Source organism: Sinocyclocheilus grahami, unplaced genomic scaffold, assembly GCF_001515645.1.
Source record: "Sinocyclocheilus grahami isolate Dianchi unplaced genomic scaffold, SAMN03320097.WGS_v1.1 scaffold25.1, whole genome shotgun sequence".
Classification (NCBI taxonomy): Eukaryota; Metazoa; Chordata; class Actinopteri; order Cypriniformes; family Cyprinidae; genus Sinocyclocheilus; species Sinocyclocheilus grahami.
The window spans coordinates 1061191-1079856 of record NW_015505204.1 but is presented as its reverse complement, the minus strand read 5'-3'; the positions used below and the strand labels follow the sequence as shown (position 1 = coordinate 1079856).

Sequence of the window (18666 nt, the reverse complement as noted above, 5' to 3'; positions counted from 1 at the left end):
GATGGTTTCTGACAGTTTGTGCAGAAATTCTTTGGTTATGCAAACTGATTGTTGCAGCAGCTGTCCGGGTGGCTGGTCTCAGACGATCTTGGAGGTGAAGATGCTGGATGTTGAGGTCCTGGGCTGGTGTGGTTACACGTGGTCTGTGGTTGTGAGGCCGGTTGGATGTACTGCTAAATTCTCTGAAATGCCTTTGGAGACGACTTATGGTAGAGAAATTAACATTCAATTCACGGGCAACAGCTCTGGTGGACATTCCTGCAGTCAGCATGCCAATTGCACGCTCCCTCAAAACCTGCGACATCTGTGGCATTGTGCTGTGTGATAAAACTGCACATTTTAGAGTGGCCTTTATTTTGTGGCCAGCCTAAGGCACACCTGTGCAATAATCATGCTGTCTAATCAGCATCTTGATATGCCACACCTGTGAGGTGGATGGATTATCTCGGCAAAGGAGAAGTGCTCACTAACACAGATTTAAACAGATTTGTGAACAATATTTGAGAGAAATAGGCCTTTTGTGTACATAGAAAAAGTCTTAGATCGAGTTCAGCTCATGACAAATGGGGCAAAAACAAAAGTGTTGCGTTTATAATTTTGTTCAGTGTATTTTTTTTATAATTAAAATAAAATCTATAGTAGGATGAATCACACACAATAAGAATGTATATTAATAAAATAAATAGGATCAACATGGATTTAATACTGAATATTGAAGGAACAATCCAATCCTATTGGTGAAGAAAACACATAAAAAGGCACCAAATACAAGTTACAGCAACTGTTCTTAAAATACTCTAGTCTGTGGAAGCTCTTGGTGTAGGTCTCGCTCTCTCTTCCTCTGCTTCAGCCTATCAGTGCACGAGTCTCTTACGCGCCTGAGAGCAGCCATTTACATAAATGATGACACAAGGTCCCATGGATGTTTGCATGGAGGGCTTTTTAGATAAAAGCAAAAATGGAGAAATGCAAGTCTGCTCTTGTCATTTTTTCCTTCCATCCATTTCAGTCTTAGGAATCAGTTAAACAGAGCTAGTGAGAGCTGTGAATGCTAAAGATAGGAGCATTAGAGACGAGGGTGAGTCCTAACATACAGTTTGAGATGACTGTAGGGGGAGTGGAACACCTGTCATAAATTAAAGATGGTTTCTCTTTTCTCGCTCTCACCTCTGGACACACTGCCACACACAGATATCACAAACAGCTGTCATGAGTAATTCATAATGCTACAATAAACTTGCCAGTTATAAAGTTTAGGGCTGTCAACTTAACAATTATTTAGTGTGATTAATTACAATAAAATAATGTGATAAAAAATGAACCTAATTAATCATGTCCCCTGACCCGTACAGAAAAGCGCATCCACAGATACAGGCAATGAGCCTCACCAAACCACTTACCAAGCGGACAATATTTGTATTCAAAAATAGTCTTGCAATATGCATCATTAAATATCCATAAATATAATAGATGTATTGATAATAAATATAATAGACTAATTGACAGCTCAAGTACTATTTTGTTAAAAGATAAGAATCAATTGACAGCCCTAAAAATGTTCCATTTGCTTTTCATACATTTTTTTAAACTACCCTTTATACAAATTTAAATCAGTTTTCGCCATATGGCTGTTGCACAAGGTCAAAAAGGAGAGTGAATGAGAATGCCTATTAGCTTAATTGCGTACACATATGCTAGACATTCTGAAAACACAACACTCATGCAAATCAGTCATGCTCAGATTTCACAACAATCAGAGAAGGGGAGCTGAACTGTGATCCTTCTTTCTGATGCTGCAGACGGCACCCGCTCTCCGGAGATGTTCAGTGCCCTCTGTTCTGCTCTCAAATCAGTGTTTGAGTGGGCACAGAGACCACAAAGCTCAGCTGAGTCCAACTCCCTCTGCTGGTTATTTGGGTAAATGTCACACTACTGGCATTTATCATCCATGCGAGCCGAGACTTGAGCAAACAAGCACGTTTGTGCACTCTCAGACACACACAAACAAGCTGCCCCGGCGTATGACCAAAATGGGGCCAATTATAAGCAATTAAAGCCATAATGAATCAATATCTCTCAATACCTCTTATTTCCCAAAGTGGTAAATAAGCCCGTCATCTGCTCCCAAGCCTGGGGTTTTATAAGGGCATGAGTGGAGCACTCAGCATCGGGACCTATTGTCTGTGCCACTGATACAAGCTAAACACCAAATAACCATTCCAGCTGATGGCCTTAATGGACGAACCCCTTTTTTGTCTTAAATGCTTTGACATTTAGGTCTATGAATACCCACTGGGTGGGAGGGGACGATGGTGGCTGCGTCTGAAGTCAGTGGCTAATTTGCTTTTAAAATGGGCTGGCTGAATGACGGCGGAGCAAGGGTCCTGCTAATGGAGACCCCGCAGATGCTCGCCCGTGTGCTCCTGGCTCTCCAGCGTATCCCGAGCACCCAAACAGTGGCTTATTCACTCTGCACAGTTTGACGGCTCCAGCTGCCACAGTCCACACACATACAAGCTCAGAAACAGAAATATTGCGGCAGTTATGCATTAACAATGATGTCCTTCGCAGACTTTTTTTTTTTAAAAGTGATTCATAAGCAAGTGTACTTTTCATGAAAGTGGCAATTATGAGAGCAAGTGACTTAATAAATAAGGAGAACACCTAGAGCACTATAGAAATCAAAGCAAAAATAATTGTCAAATACCAGGGCCTAATGGTCAGTGATGTGCTCCAACTTTCTCAAATCTTTTCCTCTCTGATGTGTACTATTCTGTAAGCCCTACCTATTTTATATGTCAAAAAGGCCAAAAATATCAACCCTCACTGGAAATGCGTGACTATATGTACATTTCACAGTAGTTTCCAGTTGAGATGAACACTGGAGGCAGTAAAATGCCAACTTTTATTTTTAATAACAAAATGTGTGTGTGTGTGTTTATATATTATACACACACATTTTGATGTTTGCATCACACAACCAGCTTCAAATGTATGGCTCTCTGACATAGTAAACTTGCTCGGTGGCTCAACTGGTACAGCGTTGCAACACAAGTCACGTATTTTCCTGGGTTAAAAAATTATGAGCCTTGGTTAATTTTTATTTATTTATTTTTGCGTCAAGCAAAACAAAACACTACAAAATAAAAAATAAAAAAATAAATACATAAATAAATAAATCAAATGAAATTACTATATTATAATTTACTTTTTTTTTTTTTTTACAAGTTATTTACATGATTTATTTTGGAAAATATGAGCACGGATGAATTATGCACAATAAGGTCAGAGATGGGTATAAAAAAAGACAATTTTGATTTCATACTGAATATCAGGGATATCTGTTACAGATATTAAAGGGGTCATGACATGAGAAACCAAATGTCCCTTGATCTTTTGACATATAAGAGGTCTTTGTATGCGTAATACTTCCTGCAAGTTTCATAACTTAAAATGTCCTCATCATCAAAAAAAAAAGCTTCATTTTGGATCAGAGGGACAAGGTGACGTCACCTAGGCACAGTCGTTTGCATGACCGCCTCCAGCGCAAGGTAACTACACTTATTTTTCATCATCGCATCATTGTCACACCCACAGGTGTTCAGTTGACGTGCAGCAAGTGGGTCTGATAGAGTAATTGTTTACAATAAGATCGCGATGCCAGGCAGACGATGTGCCGTTCCTGGCTGTGGAAAAACAACATGTTTATATACGCTGCCGAAAGATCCCAACGTCAGAGAAAAATGGATTCAGTTTATTTTTAACGAACGTCCCAGTCACATCAGTGCTAATTTACGCGTGTGTTCAGTACATATCACCATTGACTGTTCTGAGAACAAATCACAGTATGATGCTGGCTTTGCCAAAATACTTTCGCTCAAGGATCAGGGCAGGCCAATTGTTCTGGACACAACAACGCCGCCGCAAACCGTAAGTAACATATTTAATGTAAAAACTATTTTTAAAACAGTAATGGCAGTAATTATGTTAATGGATGTTAGCCAATCATAAAAGTGGGCGGTTACACTGACCTCTTAAAGGAAAAACACCACAAAACAGACTGTTTCAGTCAGAGAATGAGAAACAGGGTGGAAAAAGTTCATAAATCACTCAATGTTGATTGCTTTTCATCCAAAAAACTTTAGTAATATTATAATTACACCTCACGTACACCTTTAGGAAATCTTAATGGCAACAAAAACACATAAACCTCTTCTGACCATTATTCTTGATAACTTGCCCCAAAATTTTACAATCTCCTTGGACTTGTCAATGTGTTCTTTTGTGTTAATGTTGAAAACTGTTCTGTGACAGGGTCTTAGGTTTAGGCTTGCTTCAGAGAGGCTGGGGTCTGATTTATGACATCCTGTTGTCTTGGGCCTCAGTGGAATTTTTGTGACTCCTCGTGCCTCAACTCGGTTTTGACCAAATCTTAGATTGTCTGATTCGGTCTGATATCCTACAAAAAACACATAAACCTCTTCCCTGTCCTATTTCTACTTCGTTATAAATAAACAAAATAAATGAAAAATAAAGCAAGATTTTTCCTTTGCTTTTAAACCATTTTTATTCAAATTTACTGTGTCTGTTTTCCAATGTAACATATAGTCCAAGACATATAATCTAAGATTAATACTTCATAGCTGCTATTTTATTATTTACTTTTTTGGTGATGTATTGATCAAATGCAAGATGACTATTCAGAGGTAAAAATATGGGAAGAAAGATGTAGAGAAGGAGAACAGGGGAGAAAAAAATGGAGTGAAAACCAAAGACTGAAAATAAATGAGGCTAGCTATCATCCTGATCTGCAGCTCGTGTCTCAGGGGTTAGAATAAGAGACAGGCTCAGAGTTGAGAGTGGTTACTGTATTAGTAGACGTAGCTCAAAGCTACTGCATGACAATTACAGCAAAATGGAATCTCCCGCAGAGAGGCCTCACTGCATTCATCATCTCTGTCACTTTACCAGGACACACAAAGTAGAAAAAAATCACCACCGCACTGCCCTCCATTTTGCAGGTCGGAGTCTGAGGAATGAACTGTGGTTGGACATAGCTGCTCAAAAGTGGTCAGTTGATGCATGTTCTCTGGAAAATTAAAGTCAACTTGAAAAGTCAATTGAATGGGCAACTATATCCAGGCAGGCAAAGACTTTCTTTAACTAAAGACATATGAGCTGAGACAAGCTATTTATACATGTATAAAAAAGCAGATGACCTCTTTTTTTTTTCTGGGCCAGCAGACCCGGACATTCCCTTTCAACATTTCTTTAAGCTAGATTGCAAAAACTAAGCCAAGAGGGATTGAAGAAAGACACACATGCAATGAGTGAGGAGAAAGAGAAGCTTGTTATCAGAAGGATTTTACCATATGAAAAATAATACAGCATACTTTGGGGCTTTTTCCCACTTTTTATTAGCAGCGAGTAAGCTACTTTGAATCGCTAACAGCGTAGAGCATAAAAATAGCACACTCAAATGTTGATTTTTATTTACTTACACTGAGCTTTTTATATATATATATATATATATATATATATACTTTTCAGGATTGGCCGATTGCAATATTCTACTTTTTCTTTTTTTCTAAAGTCGCTTGTGTTTACCAAGGCTGCATTTATTTGAGAATACAGTAAAAGCTATAATATTGTGAAATAGTGTTACAATTGAAAATTTGTGTTTTCATTTAAATTTAATTTATTCCTGTTTTGGCCAAGCTGAATTTTCAGCAGCCATTATTCCAGTCTTCAGTGACACATGACCTTCCAATGCTGAAAACAGTTACTATGCTTAATACTGTTGTGGAAATCGTGATACATTTTTTTCCCCCATGTTTCTGATTAGAAATGTATATACTATACAAAAGTATGCATACCTCTTTTTTACACCTGTGGTTACTCCTTTAGGCCACTTGTGCAAAATAAAAGGGCACTGGAAAAATTGCTTTAAAGCTGTTCTTTATCTCTTAGTGTCACACTAGCCAGTCTTCTAAAGTGTGGCAAGTCTTCAACAATGGACTAATTTGCCTAGAAAGAACCTACCTCCCTTAACAGGCATGAACTTCAGAGGTTTATTTGTCCGAAATTACCAGGTACCAGACCACAGGAGACTGAAGCAACGATGACCCGCTGAAGAGTTTAATAACATTGAAGTCTCTGACTGAGAGAAGAGCTAGAATGTCAAGTGAGGGCAGTATTCAAATAAAACCCCATTTAGTCTCACTTCTCGTGCCTGTGCGAAACAAATTCCACCGATAGAGACAGAGAAGCCTTTATTTTGTATCCATCCATTTGAAATTGACCTTTCAACACAGGAAAAAGCTCAAATTGGCTGAGGCAGGTTTTAAATTCTTCCTTTTAAAAAATCTTCCTTTCACAGAAGCAAAAATAAGCCCTAATGGGAGCAGACATCACGCTAGCCGTTCTGCCATATCGTCCTTTATGACATCTCAAGGCCCACACGTCTCAAACGCAACACAGATGATGCAACCGGGGCCCCTTTTATATTTCAGCTTCAAACAGAAATGAGATCTGTATTACCGTCATAATAAACATGCTTATTGCCATAATGCAGGATGTCACAGTGATACTGTGCAGAATAATTATGATGGCAAAGCGCTGTCAATACCCATCTAGTCTATATAGCCACAGATGTATTGGATCTCGCTCATTATAATATACCTGGGGCGGTGACTGATGCATTGTGTCCGGTTTCGCTGAAGAAAACTGCTGTCAGAATAAGTCAGTCAAGGCGCTGACGATAATTTATTATCGTCACTATATTCTTCATGGAGATGAATGTACCTCTCCTTTGATATTAATGCTTCACTCTCCTCTGCATTCAGCCTATATAAAAACAAATGAGATATAGAGACAAAAAGACAGAGACAGAAATATGGAGGTGACACTGGAGAGAGCATATGCCTTTTCTGTGGAAATCAAACTGGATGTGTTTGAATCCTTGCCAGCTGGTCTGTTTTCTGCACTGCGATACACATGTAACTTTAGATTTTCATTCTCTTTCTATCCGAGGCATTTCTACTTGACTGCTGTTCTTAGTAAAGGCTGTTTAACTTCATTGCTTCACCAATTATTGCTGGAAATTGCAAACTTTCATTGAAAACCAATGACTTATGATCGTGAGGATGCCATCCCATTGGTATTTCAGGCCTATCTGCTGTCTATTCATGCCACAAATTCTTTATAGGTCTCTTTCCAATGTTCTTTGACAGCAGGGATTCCCAATTTAGTATCTGGTGTCCAGCATGGCCACTGGATCTTCGAGTAATTGATATGCCAGTTAGGCGGCTTCTTTTAATGTCATCACGTCCCTCGACTCACGCTGCTCATTTCAAGATCAGAGGAAGTTCTGGTCAAGCTCAGAAAACAGCAAACAACCCATATTTACGCTCACAATCACCTTCTGCTGTGATAAAGTTAATTACAGTACTTTTTAAAAAGATTGTGTTCAGATAATGATTAACCTGCATGGAATACATTTTTCAAATCACAAAAGAAACCACACAGAACATTAACTTAGATTTCCAACTCAAGGCCACCTACGTCATTGATTTTTATGTAAGAGTAACCCACAGTGAGGCATTGTAAAAGCTTTTTCTTTTTACCTCTTTTTTTTTTTTTTTTTTAGCAACGTTCCAAATCCTATTCAACTTCTTCAATGCCTACATAGGCAACTGCCTTCCAAAGCTGCAACCTAACTAAAATGCAATGCACCAGTTGGGTTCCAAAAGTGAAAAATCCTATTTATTTTCTCCATAGGAGAACTGATTTTACCGATATCTTATGAACAGTTAAAGACAGACCCACTGTGAGTTTAAAGTTGCTAATCAATGCTTTTGATGAAGCCATCAGCTCACATTATTTCAACGTATTATTATTTTTTAAATAATCGTGTTTAATAGCACAATTAAACTATTAATTTAATTTAATAGTTGAAAAACTACATTACCCCCTGTAGATGTCCCTGCTTCCATTTCAGAACCAAAAAGTGGGCGGACATTGTTGCACTCTATAGAACTTCATAAATGAGTGGTTTGGAACAAACTACATAGGCAGAAAATCTAATACCACTTGACTCATCTTGCAGTTAATTTCAATAGGGTTTCAAGTTAGCATGTTGCTAAGCTAACAACCTGACACAGAAATGCATACCCTGATAGCACACGCACATCACGGAGACGTATATATGACGTCTGCAAGACATCTTTTTTAGAGTTTGCTCATTTGCAATACGTCTATAGGATGTTTCCTATTAGATGTCAAATAGACGTTTAGAAAATGTCTTTAAGATGTTTATGATTTAGAACATATGTAAAACTGACATCTTAGAGACGTCTATCAGATGTTTGTACACAGCAGATGCTTTCCAGCTTTAACACACATATTGCACATATGTATGTGTGCTATCTGGGATAACACACACACACAATTACTTGGTAAAATAATATCCCTTTTAAATAACACTAACCAATTTTAGTAATTTTTAGGGTAGTAAGCCTGAATGAAAACTTTGAAACTGTTGAAAAAGTTGATATGATCCAGACCCCCAGGAAACAAAGTCATGTTTGCAAAGTACCACACTGAAACCAAATGCAATTTCGAAGAACCAACCACTGAATTTGCCAAAGTTCACCAGGAAGGAAGGAAGGATAGATTAGACTTTTAATCTGGCTGAGTGAAACTACTAAATTAGTTATTAAAAAGAGACTTTTAATAGAGCAGTTCGTCGACAGTGACTTTGAAATACATAACTTTCTCAGAAACTCAATCATTATAATTTCCAGTTCACAAACTGACATTTATGGTTTGGACCAACAAACATTGGATTACCATTCCTGATCTTTAACCAGTAATTTACCAGTGTGATAGCTCTGAAAGACATACACACAATCCACTACGGCGATTGAAGTTAAGATGCCTATAAAGTATCTGAACAGTAATTAAATCGACCCTCTTGTCTTTCAAAAGAAGTTTGCATTCTGTCATTTCCCCTGCCGATCAGCCATTGCCTCCAAAAGTGATCCTTAATGAAATTGAAAGCTGATCTCGGCCATCCATATTGATTCTACACACCTTTAAATACGAAGAGGTCACAATCAAATCTGTGTAACTTATTTTGTGCTACACAAACTTATTACACTAATGAACCTTGCTTTGAGCACACACCTGAATTCCTTTCAAAGATAAACACCTACGGGACTCAAGGCACCTCAAAGGCTTTTCAAGACACTGCACTGAGACCCTGAGCAGCCAAGGCATTATGATTTAATCCTTTCTGCATAATAACATCAGATTAAAACTTCATCCCCAACCTTAATGGACACAGCCGCAGATAATTACAGCTAAACCAAAGCTATTTGTGTTGTGTGAAATTGAAGAGGCTGTATGTCAACCCTCATCTCTTGTTCATCTAATTCCAGCAACCTGCTTTATGGTAAAGTGCAGGCATTCTCTGTTGTATGACTTTTAATTAACTGAGGTGAAAAGGAGCTTACAAATTACAGGCCTGGTGTCGCATAGAGACTCCGATTTCATTCTGGCTGCGTGGAGCCTCTTGTTATTGCCACAATGCTTGGAAACAGCTTGTCTGCTAGCATTTAGCATGCTGATTATGCACGCTGATAACGAGAAACCTTTTCCTGTGACCCACAAACAAGCTTCCTAGACTTCATTTCCATTATATATGATTAGGCCCACTGTCACTCAAGCTAAACAGAAAGATGCAGCCCCGATGACAATTTATGTATATCAGGTCCTGTGACTTTGAATGAAGCCTGTGTACTAAACAGTCTGAAAATTAATTCTACAGTTTGGACGTTTCCTTACAGGTTTCCTATTTTCTTTCAATTTGTCAGACTAGAGTGAAATATCTGGCTGCCCACCAACTACCACTTAATTGGCCGAGACGGTATAAAAATGATGTTATTTCTCTTTAGCTCTATGTTTTATGAAAGGGTGAGAACTAACCAAAGGTCATCCTCAGCAGAGATAAAGGGGACAGAGGACTAAAAAAGGACAACATTAACATATTCAGTCTTCAAAAAATAAACTTTTTTAGAATGTCAAACAAACTAATAGTGCAGATTATTGTCATAAAGACCCTGAAGATTGATTTTAAAACTATTTGAAGCAGAAAATCTCCATCAGCTCTAAAGAAATTCACAGTACTGATAAAAACATTCATGAAACTATCTTATATATATAGAAAAATCTTGCTATTCTGCTCAAGTGTCAGATTAACTAAAGTCAATAGGGCCTTTCGCACCGCTTTGGTTCCAGAACTAAATGTACAGTACTAAAGTACTGGGATGATTTTGCGCAAACTATTTCCCAGTACTATTTAAAGGGTTGTATACGCACCGACAGTGTAAGTAAGACGGTCGACACACAGTGACGTCATTTGTGCGCGGCGTTCAACAACGTAAACAAAGAACAACGTTAACAACAGAAGGATGGAGGATGCTGTGATCGGAGCGGTGTTTTTGTTGTCTCGCGGGTTTCACAATAATATACATGAAATGTCGACGTATAGGCTGCATAAAGCGATTGAAAGAATGGGAAGGAGGACTAAGAATCTCCAATGACAACTGGCAGTGCTACATTTGATACAAGTGCCTGCACTTCAGCGTCCGTCCATCTATCGCAGTTCTCCATACTTGTGAAATAAGTTGACACAATGTTTGCAGTATGTTTACACGGCGTTTTAAATCATGGCGGGTGAGGGCGTTTTCATACGCGTTTGGCCAATCAATATGTCTCATGTCTACTTGCATCACTATTAATACCAGTTGTGCTGGTTAGACCCTGCTCCGGAGTAGGAGCTAATTTGGTTCTCGAAAAAGGCAGTCCGGTACTAAAATCGCTCCCAGTTCCGGCGGTGCGAGCACGACAAAAAGTGGGTAGTTCCACAATTAGTTCTGGTACTACGAAAAGGTTCCTGCGGTGCATACATATAAAAAGTAATATATATATATATATATATATATATATATATATATATATATATATAAAAAATAATGCATTATAAATGTACATAAATAAAACAAAATAAAATATTTGTAGAATGGGCCGATTTGTAAAAAACAATATTAACAACTGCAACAGAAAAACTGACTCTATAGTTGCTTGTCACAGAATCTGTCAACACCTCAGCACAAGATCCCATCTCCACACCTACCTGATCTCAATCACCGGATTACTGATCATCTGCACCCCTTTCGTCCATTAGAACTAGCCCTTATTAACCCACATTCACAGTCATTATCTGTCTCGACAACTGCCAGTGCTACATTTGCTACAAGTGCCTGCACTTCAACGTTCGTCCATCTATCGCGGTTCTCCATACTTGCGAAATAAGTTGACAATGTTTGCAGTATGTTTACACGGCGTTTTAAATCATGGCAGGTGAGGGAGCTTTCGTACGCGTTTGGCCAATAAATATGTCTCATGTCTACTTGCATCACGATTAGTACCAGTTGTGCTGGTTAGACCCTGCTCCGGAGTAGGAGGTAATTTGGTTCTCGAAAAAGGCAGTCCGGTACTAAAATCGCTCCCAGTTCCGGCGGTGCGAGCACGACAAAAAGTGGGTAGTTCCACAATTAGTTCTGGTACTACGAAAAGGTTCCTGCGGTGCGAAAGGCCCTAATGTCCTAGAATAGGCTGACATGCAAAAATAATAGTAGCACCTTAAAAACTAAAGGATACTGGCTATAGACATTACACACACACACATACATATAAAAAGTTATATATATATATATATATATATATATATATATATATATATATAAAAAATAATGCATTATAAATGTACATAAATAAAACAAAATAAAATATTTGTAGAATGGGCCGATTTGTAAAAAACAATATTAACAACTGCAACAGAAAAACTGACTCTATAGTTGCTTGTCACAGAATCTGTCAACACCTCAGCACAAGATCCCATCTCCACACCTACCTGATCTCAATCACCGGATTACTGATCATCTGCACCCCTTTCGTCCATTAGAACTAGCCCTTATTAACCCACATTCACAGTCATTATCTGTCTAGTCTCGTCAATGATTACAAGCATTGCCTGCCTGACTGCTTACCTTTCTCCCGTGTTGGGCTGTTGTATCTTCAGCCTTCTTCATCAGTGGACCACTACCTGCATCTTCCTGCAAGTAACAAGTACACGAACTGAAGTTAAGTTACCTGTCATACTTACCTGTTACCTATCTTTAAAAAATCCCTTGAACGTTTAAGTGAGTCTCCTCTTCTGTGTGTGCTGACAGAAGACAAGAATGCTAAATTGAATATGGATAGTGGTGCCACCCCGAAACCTAAAACTGTCTCCGGTGGAGCAGAATTATGACATCGGCAACTGGGAACTGTTGACTATAAAGTTGGCCCATGAGGAGTGGAGACACTGGCTGGAGGGAGCTAAATATCCATTCAAAGTCATCATCGAAATCTAGAATGTCTCCATGAAACTCATCACCTCAATCCAAGGCAAGCACGCTAGGACAATTTCAAAGTCACTTATAGACCTGGTGAGAAAAACCTTAAAGCTGATCCCAATTACACTCTCCAGAAGTCAATCCAACCCCTCCAGAAGCCATACTTCCTCCAGCCTTAATTGTCGGTCTCATTCAGTGGTCCCTGGACGACCAAATAATTGAGGCCCGTCGAACCGAACCTGCTTCGCCGGGAGGTCCTGAGGGAAGATCCTATGTACCATCCATCTTGAGAATAGCGCTCATGGACTCCATGCAATCCTCTCTGGGTTCTGGACACCCAGGCAGCCAACAGACCCTCTCGCTCCTCCGTCAGTGATATTGGTGGCCTGGAATGATCCAGGATGTTGCTCAGTTTGTGAGAGGCTGTCCCACCTGTGCCATCTCGAAGACTCCCCATCATCTGACCGAAGGAAAAGTGGTTCCACTCCCAATTCCCAGGCAACCATGGTCACACATCTAATTGATTTCATAACCGATCTGCCCCCATCTGATAATCACACCTGCATTCTCATCACTGTGGACAGATTCTCCAAGGCCTGCTGTATAAACCCCCTCAAAAGTCTCCCTTCTGCCACTGAAATGGCAAAGGCCTTGTTCCAGCACTTTTTCCGCAACTTTGGTATCCCAGAGGACATCGTATCAGATCAGGGGCCACAATTCATCTCTTGGGTTTGGAAATCCTTGGAAGGGTTTGGAAGTCTCAGTCAGCCTCTCATCAGGATACCATCCACAAACCAACAGTCAAACCGAGCGTAAGATCCAGGAGATCGGCCGTTACCTGAGGTCATACTGTCACAGCCATCAACACAGCTGGAACTGATTTCTTACTTGGGCAGAGTACACACAGAATTTTTTTACGCCAATCCACCACAGATCTAACACCTCTCCAGTGTGTACTCGGTTTCCAACTGCCCCTGTTTCTCTTGTCAGGAGAGCCTTCAGATGTTCCAGCTGTGAACCACTGGTTTGAGGTAAGCGAGAGGCACATATACACATACAGAGGAAAGTACAGAGACATAAGAGCCAGGCAGATGCTAGAAGATCTGCCACCCCCATATACCACCCGGGCCAAAATTTTGGCTGTCCACCAGGGATATCCGTCTCCGGCTTCCTTGTCGTAAGTAAAGTTTCCTCTACATCAGTCCATTCACCATCCAACAAAAAACTAATTAAGTCACCTTTAGACTTAACTTACCTGCACAGTACCGCATTTCACCTACCTTTCATGTTTCATTACTAAAACCGTATACTCACCCTCTGGTTCCTTCTCTCACAGGATCTGGTACCTCAGACATGCCTCCTCCTCCCATCAAGTCTGACGAAGGATCCATCAACAAGGTCAACACCATTGTGGACTTCCGGAGACAAGGTGGTCAGTTGGAATATCTAGTGGGCTGGGAGGGGTACGGACCAGAAGAACGTTCCTGGGTCCCTCGGTACGATATCTTGGACCTGTCTTTACTCATAGAGACCTATACCAACCACCCAGATCGCCCTGCACCCAGAGGAAAAAGTGTCCCCGTCACTGTCCACCTTGGTCTTCGAGAGCCACCTGTGGAGGAGGGGGTACTGTCACAGAATCTGTCAACTCCTCAGCACCAGATCCCATCACCACACCTACCTAATCTCAATCACCGGATTACTGATCATCTTCACCTATTTCGTCCATTAGAACTAGCTCTTATAAATCTGCACTTCAGTCCTTCATTGTCAGGTCTCATCAAACGATTACAAGCATTGCCTGCCTGACTGCTTACCTTTCTCCCACATTGGACTCCTTCATTTGTGGACCGCTACCCACATCTTCCTGCAAGAAACAAGCACACAAACTGTTTCTAAGTTGAGCTACCCGTCATACTTCCTTGTCACCTATTTTTAATAAATCCCTTGATCCCGTTTCAGTGAGTCTCCTCTTCTGTGTGTGCTGACATGCTTAAGTATAAAATAAAAAATAAATTTATAATTTTTATGTAAATAAAAATACGCTTTCACAAAAAACTACATATATCTAGAATAGTTTGGCGTGAAAATAATATTACCAATTGCAACAGCAAAACTGTAGGTTGACTACAGTAGTTGTTTTAAAATATGAAATACATTTATTGTAATAAAATTAAAATGTGCATTTTCAAATTTAAATTAATAAAATAAACTTTTTCTAGAATGGGCTGACACATAAAAATATTAAAATAATTGCAACTGAAAAAGCATCTGTTAAGCATCACCAGAATGAAAGTGCTACTTTCTGACAACTACAACCACACATTGTTTTATAGCGGGCTACACTGTCCAAATACAGGATGAGAAGTACTTGAGCTCTAATGTGAAACATGCTGTACTATCCAAACCACTCCAGTGGCCCAATCCATCATGCTCTACTGCTGCCTCATAAACCATCTGCTAATTGAAGGAGCTCTGAATGGCTTTTTCTCCTCCTGTTTCTATTGTCTGGCTTTCCCCCCCTGTATTTCTTAGTCCTCTTTCCATGTCCAGTTCTGAGCAGCCAATAAATCCCCATAGAGCATCTCAGCACTGGTACAGCACTGGAGGAGCCCGGTTTCTCCCAGGATGCCCATGCAAAACTGCTTAATGTCAGGCCAGCATAAACCCAGATTACACCGGCAGCTTGGAACTGTAGCTGTAGAATCTAACACAATTAAAACATCCAATTACACCCCACAGTGAGAGAGAGACAACGAGAAAGAACGAGAGAGAGAGAGAGAGAGAGAGATCAGCCTCTTAAACAGAGGAAACAAACATATGTAATGAAGCTTTCTGGCTAATGAACAAAACATACTCTAGCATACAGAAGACACCCTAGACTGGCTATAGTATTATACAGCAATATTTGCAACATGAACTTTTAAGCAATGTGAAAAAAAAAATCATTTTTAGAATTCATTGGATTAAAAATTGTAAATAAAATAAAAAGTAACAACAAAAAGATTATTTTTATAAAATATATGCAAACGTATTTAAGTACAAAATATATTTTTTAAATAATTTATTAGATTAAACATTTAAAAAAATAAATAAATAAATAAAAGCATCAAGTAGCATAAACAAAGACTGTCAAATTTTGATCCACAGTTAAAAACTGACAAAAATCTCTTTAGCAGCCAAAAAACAGAAACGTGACCCTGGTGTGAACTTCAAGCACAAAAGCTGTGATGCTGCTCTAATTAAATAACGCTTAAAAAAGATGACCTACTTTCCATATTATATTTCACAGTACACTTGCTTTAGAAAAAAAGAAGAGAGACGTGGTGAAGAAGGATGTGGTGAAGGAGGAGGAGGAAGAGGAAGAGGACGTGGTGAAGGAGGAGGAGGAGGGAGAAGAAGGGCAAGGAGACAAGCAGTCTCAGATGAAATTCGAGCCACTTTAGTTGACCATGTCCTTGTCCATGGTATGACTATGAGGGAGGCTGGGCAACGAGTACAGCCAAATTTGAGTCGCTTCACCGTCGCCTCCATCATCAGAACCTTCAGGGAGGAAAACAGTTAGGTGTACTTACAGTAAGACTGCTCTGTACAGTAACTTTAGAGTGCATACACTGTTGCACTATGCTACTGTAATAAAGAAATGCATCAGAGTTTCAGTAGGTTTCCATTTTTTCCTGTAAAAAGGATGTGTAACAGTTACAGTAATGAGTGCTTCTATTTTTGTAGGACACAGAGACGACCACCTGGTGGAGGCAGGCTAAAGCTTTTGTCGGAGGAGCAAGAGAGGCAGCTTGTAAACATGGTCATTGCAAATAATGTAATCCGCCTGCGAGAGATTCAAAGGAGAGGGATTGAGGATAATCATAATTTTCGATCAATCATCATTTAAAGAAACAGGCGTACCGCGTCCCTTTCGAACGAAACTCTGAGAGAGTGAAAGACCAACGAGCGGAATATGTTCAGGTATGAGTTTTGATATCGTATGAAGTATTGTGTACCATCACAGTATAGCAGTTTATGCTGCCATTTGTGCCCTCTTGAACTGTGCTTCAGCGTAGTGATTTACTCTACTGTGTTTCATGTGTTTTGCAGAGAATCTTTGAGATTGAAGGCTGGCCTGTTCCCCATGAAATTATTTTTGTGGATGAGGCTGGTTTCAACCTGACCAAAAGAAGGAGAAGGGGGAGGAACATAATTAGCCATTGGGCTATTGTAAATGTCCCTGGTCAGCGTGGAAGTGAATGTCACTATGTGTGCAGCCATCAGCCAACAAGGGGTACTCCACCGTCATGCCATTCTAGGACCCTATAACACTATGCTCCTCCTTGCTTTCCTTGACTGTCTAAGAGAGCATATGTTCCAGCTGGACCTCAGGGAACCAGCACAGCCAGAGCAGCCTCATTACATTGTTGTTTGGGTTAATTTCAGCTTCCATCGCGCTGCTCTGGTTCGTGACTGGTTTACCAATAACCCGAGATTTTCTAACATCTTTCTGCCTGCATACTCTCCCTTTCTAAACCCGATAGAGGAGTTTTTTTCGGCATGGCGGTGGAAAGTGTATGACCGAGAATCTTATATCCGTGCCCACCTCCTCCAGGCCATGGAAGAAGCCTGCCTAGACATATCAGTAGATGCATGCCAGGGGTGGATCAGGCATGCAAGAGGATTTTACCCTCGCTGCCTGGCTAGGGCCAATATAGCCTGCGATGTGGACGAGATTCTCTGGCATGACCCAGAACAAAGACGGGATGCTGAGGCGGAATTATTACTTTTTTTTTTCTTTTTTTTTTTACAGTTGTGCTGTGTAGTACATGAATGAATAAAAATGTGCCAATGTATACATTGGTTGTGTCTTTTGTGTTCATGTGAAAAGGTTTTTGAGGGGGAGAACCACAAGCATAAACATAACTTACCAGTTTTGAATATATTGTTTTGAATTTACTGCACCAGTGTGTAATACTATGTTGTAGTGTGTGTGTTTTTGAAAGCTTGTGTGTGAAAGTTTGGTTTTTCAGCAAGAGTGAATGTTTTTGAGTGTAGAGCTTCATTTTGACCTGAAAATAGGATGTTTGGGGAATTGGGTGAGTTGTTATGGATTTGTGTTTACTAGGGATGCACCGATACCACATTTTCCAGTACTCGCCCGATACCGATACTTTTATTTTTGGTACTTGCCGATGCCGAGTACCGATGCCGATATTTTTATTGCATTTGTAAATGTTTTAAATATTGGGTACAGAAACGAAAAGTGTATGTATAATGTTAGTTGGTTAACTTCATTTATCAAATAGATACAGTCAAACCAAAATTTATTCAGACACCTTTAACATTTCTCAAATTATCACAGTTTATTCACTATAGTTTAGAAAATGGTAATAAAATATGACAAGAACTCAGAGTTAAACTGTGTCAGAACAAATTCATCTTGATAATGTTAGATAATTTTGATAGACAGGTATGTAATAGATTACAACCAACCACAAATTATTCAGACAGCTGTTAGTATGACAGTATTTACACAGCTATGAATGCTTTGTCGGGCAACCTTTAGCCTTAATGACAGCCTGTAGTCTCCTGGGCATGCTGTCACCCAGCTTCATGCAAACCTGAACTTAAATTTTTTTTCCAGACTCGGTCTGAATAATTTTTAGACCCAAATTTGTATACATTTTACTGGTAGTCCACTGTATTTTATAAGAATTTTTGGGTATGATTTGTCACAGTTTACTTTATTTTACTATCCTCACTTACATAAATGAACTATAGTGTCCTGCACCCACGAGTAAAAAAATCTATATCTAGTCTCTGAATAATTTTTGGTGTAACTGTACATCCTTCGGTTATTTTCACACTTAATTATTCCCACTACAATGTATTTTACAAGTTTTTGTTACTTTCACTGTTCATTTTTTTGCTCTATGGTACATCATCTTTAATTTATTAGCATTAGAGCTGCTCCACTGCAGCGGCTTAGTACTGTAATCACACGCTTTGCTGTAATAATGCAGGGAACCACTCGTTATAAATCTCCTAACTGTGATATTTTCAGAAATAGAAGTCGCGTTTTTTCATCTGAAACGTGCTGCGATTTATATTCCAAAGCCACTCATATATTGCAGAAACACTCATGAAGCAAGCAAAACACGTATTTGTACTGATGCAGAATGAGAGGACAGTAGTACAGCCTAGCGCATTTCACACA

The 18666-nt window shown here is 39.5% G+C and overlaps 1 protein-coding gene across 1 annotated transcript in view; it reads right to left on the bottom strand.

Moving 5' to 3' along the window:
- The window catches only part of LOC107564928 (neuroligin-1-like), a 92138-nt gene extending 79220 nt beyond the window's left edge, over positions 1 to 12918 (bottom strand). The window contains exon 1 of the mRNA XM_016250104.1: positions 12816 to 12918. Coding sequence (XP_016105590.1) covers positions 12816 to 12918 — 103 coding nt within the window. The remainder of the gene's footprint in view (positions 1 to 12815) is intronic.
- Between the last annotated feature and the right edge of the window lie 5748 nt (positions 12919 to 18666).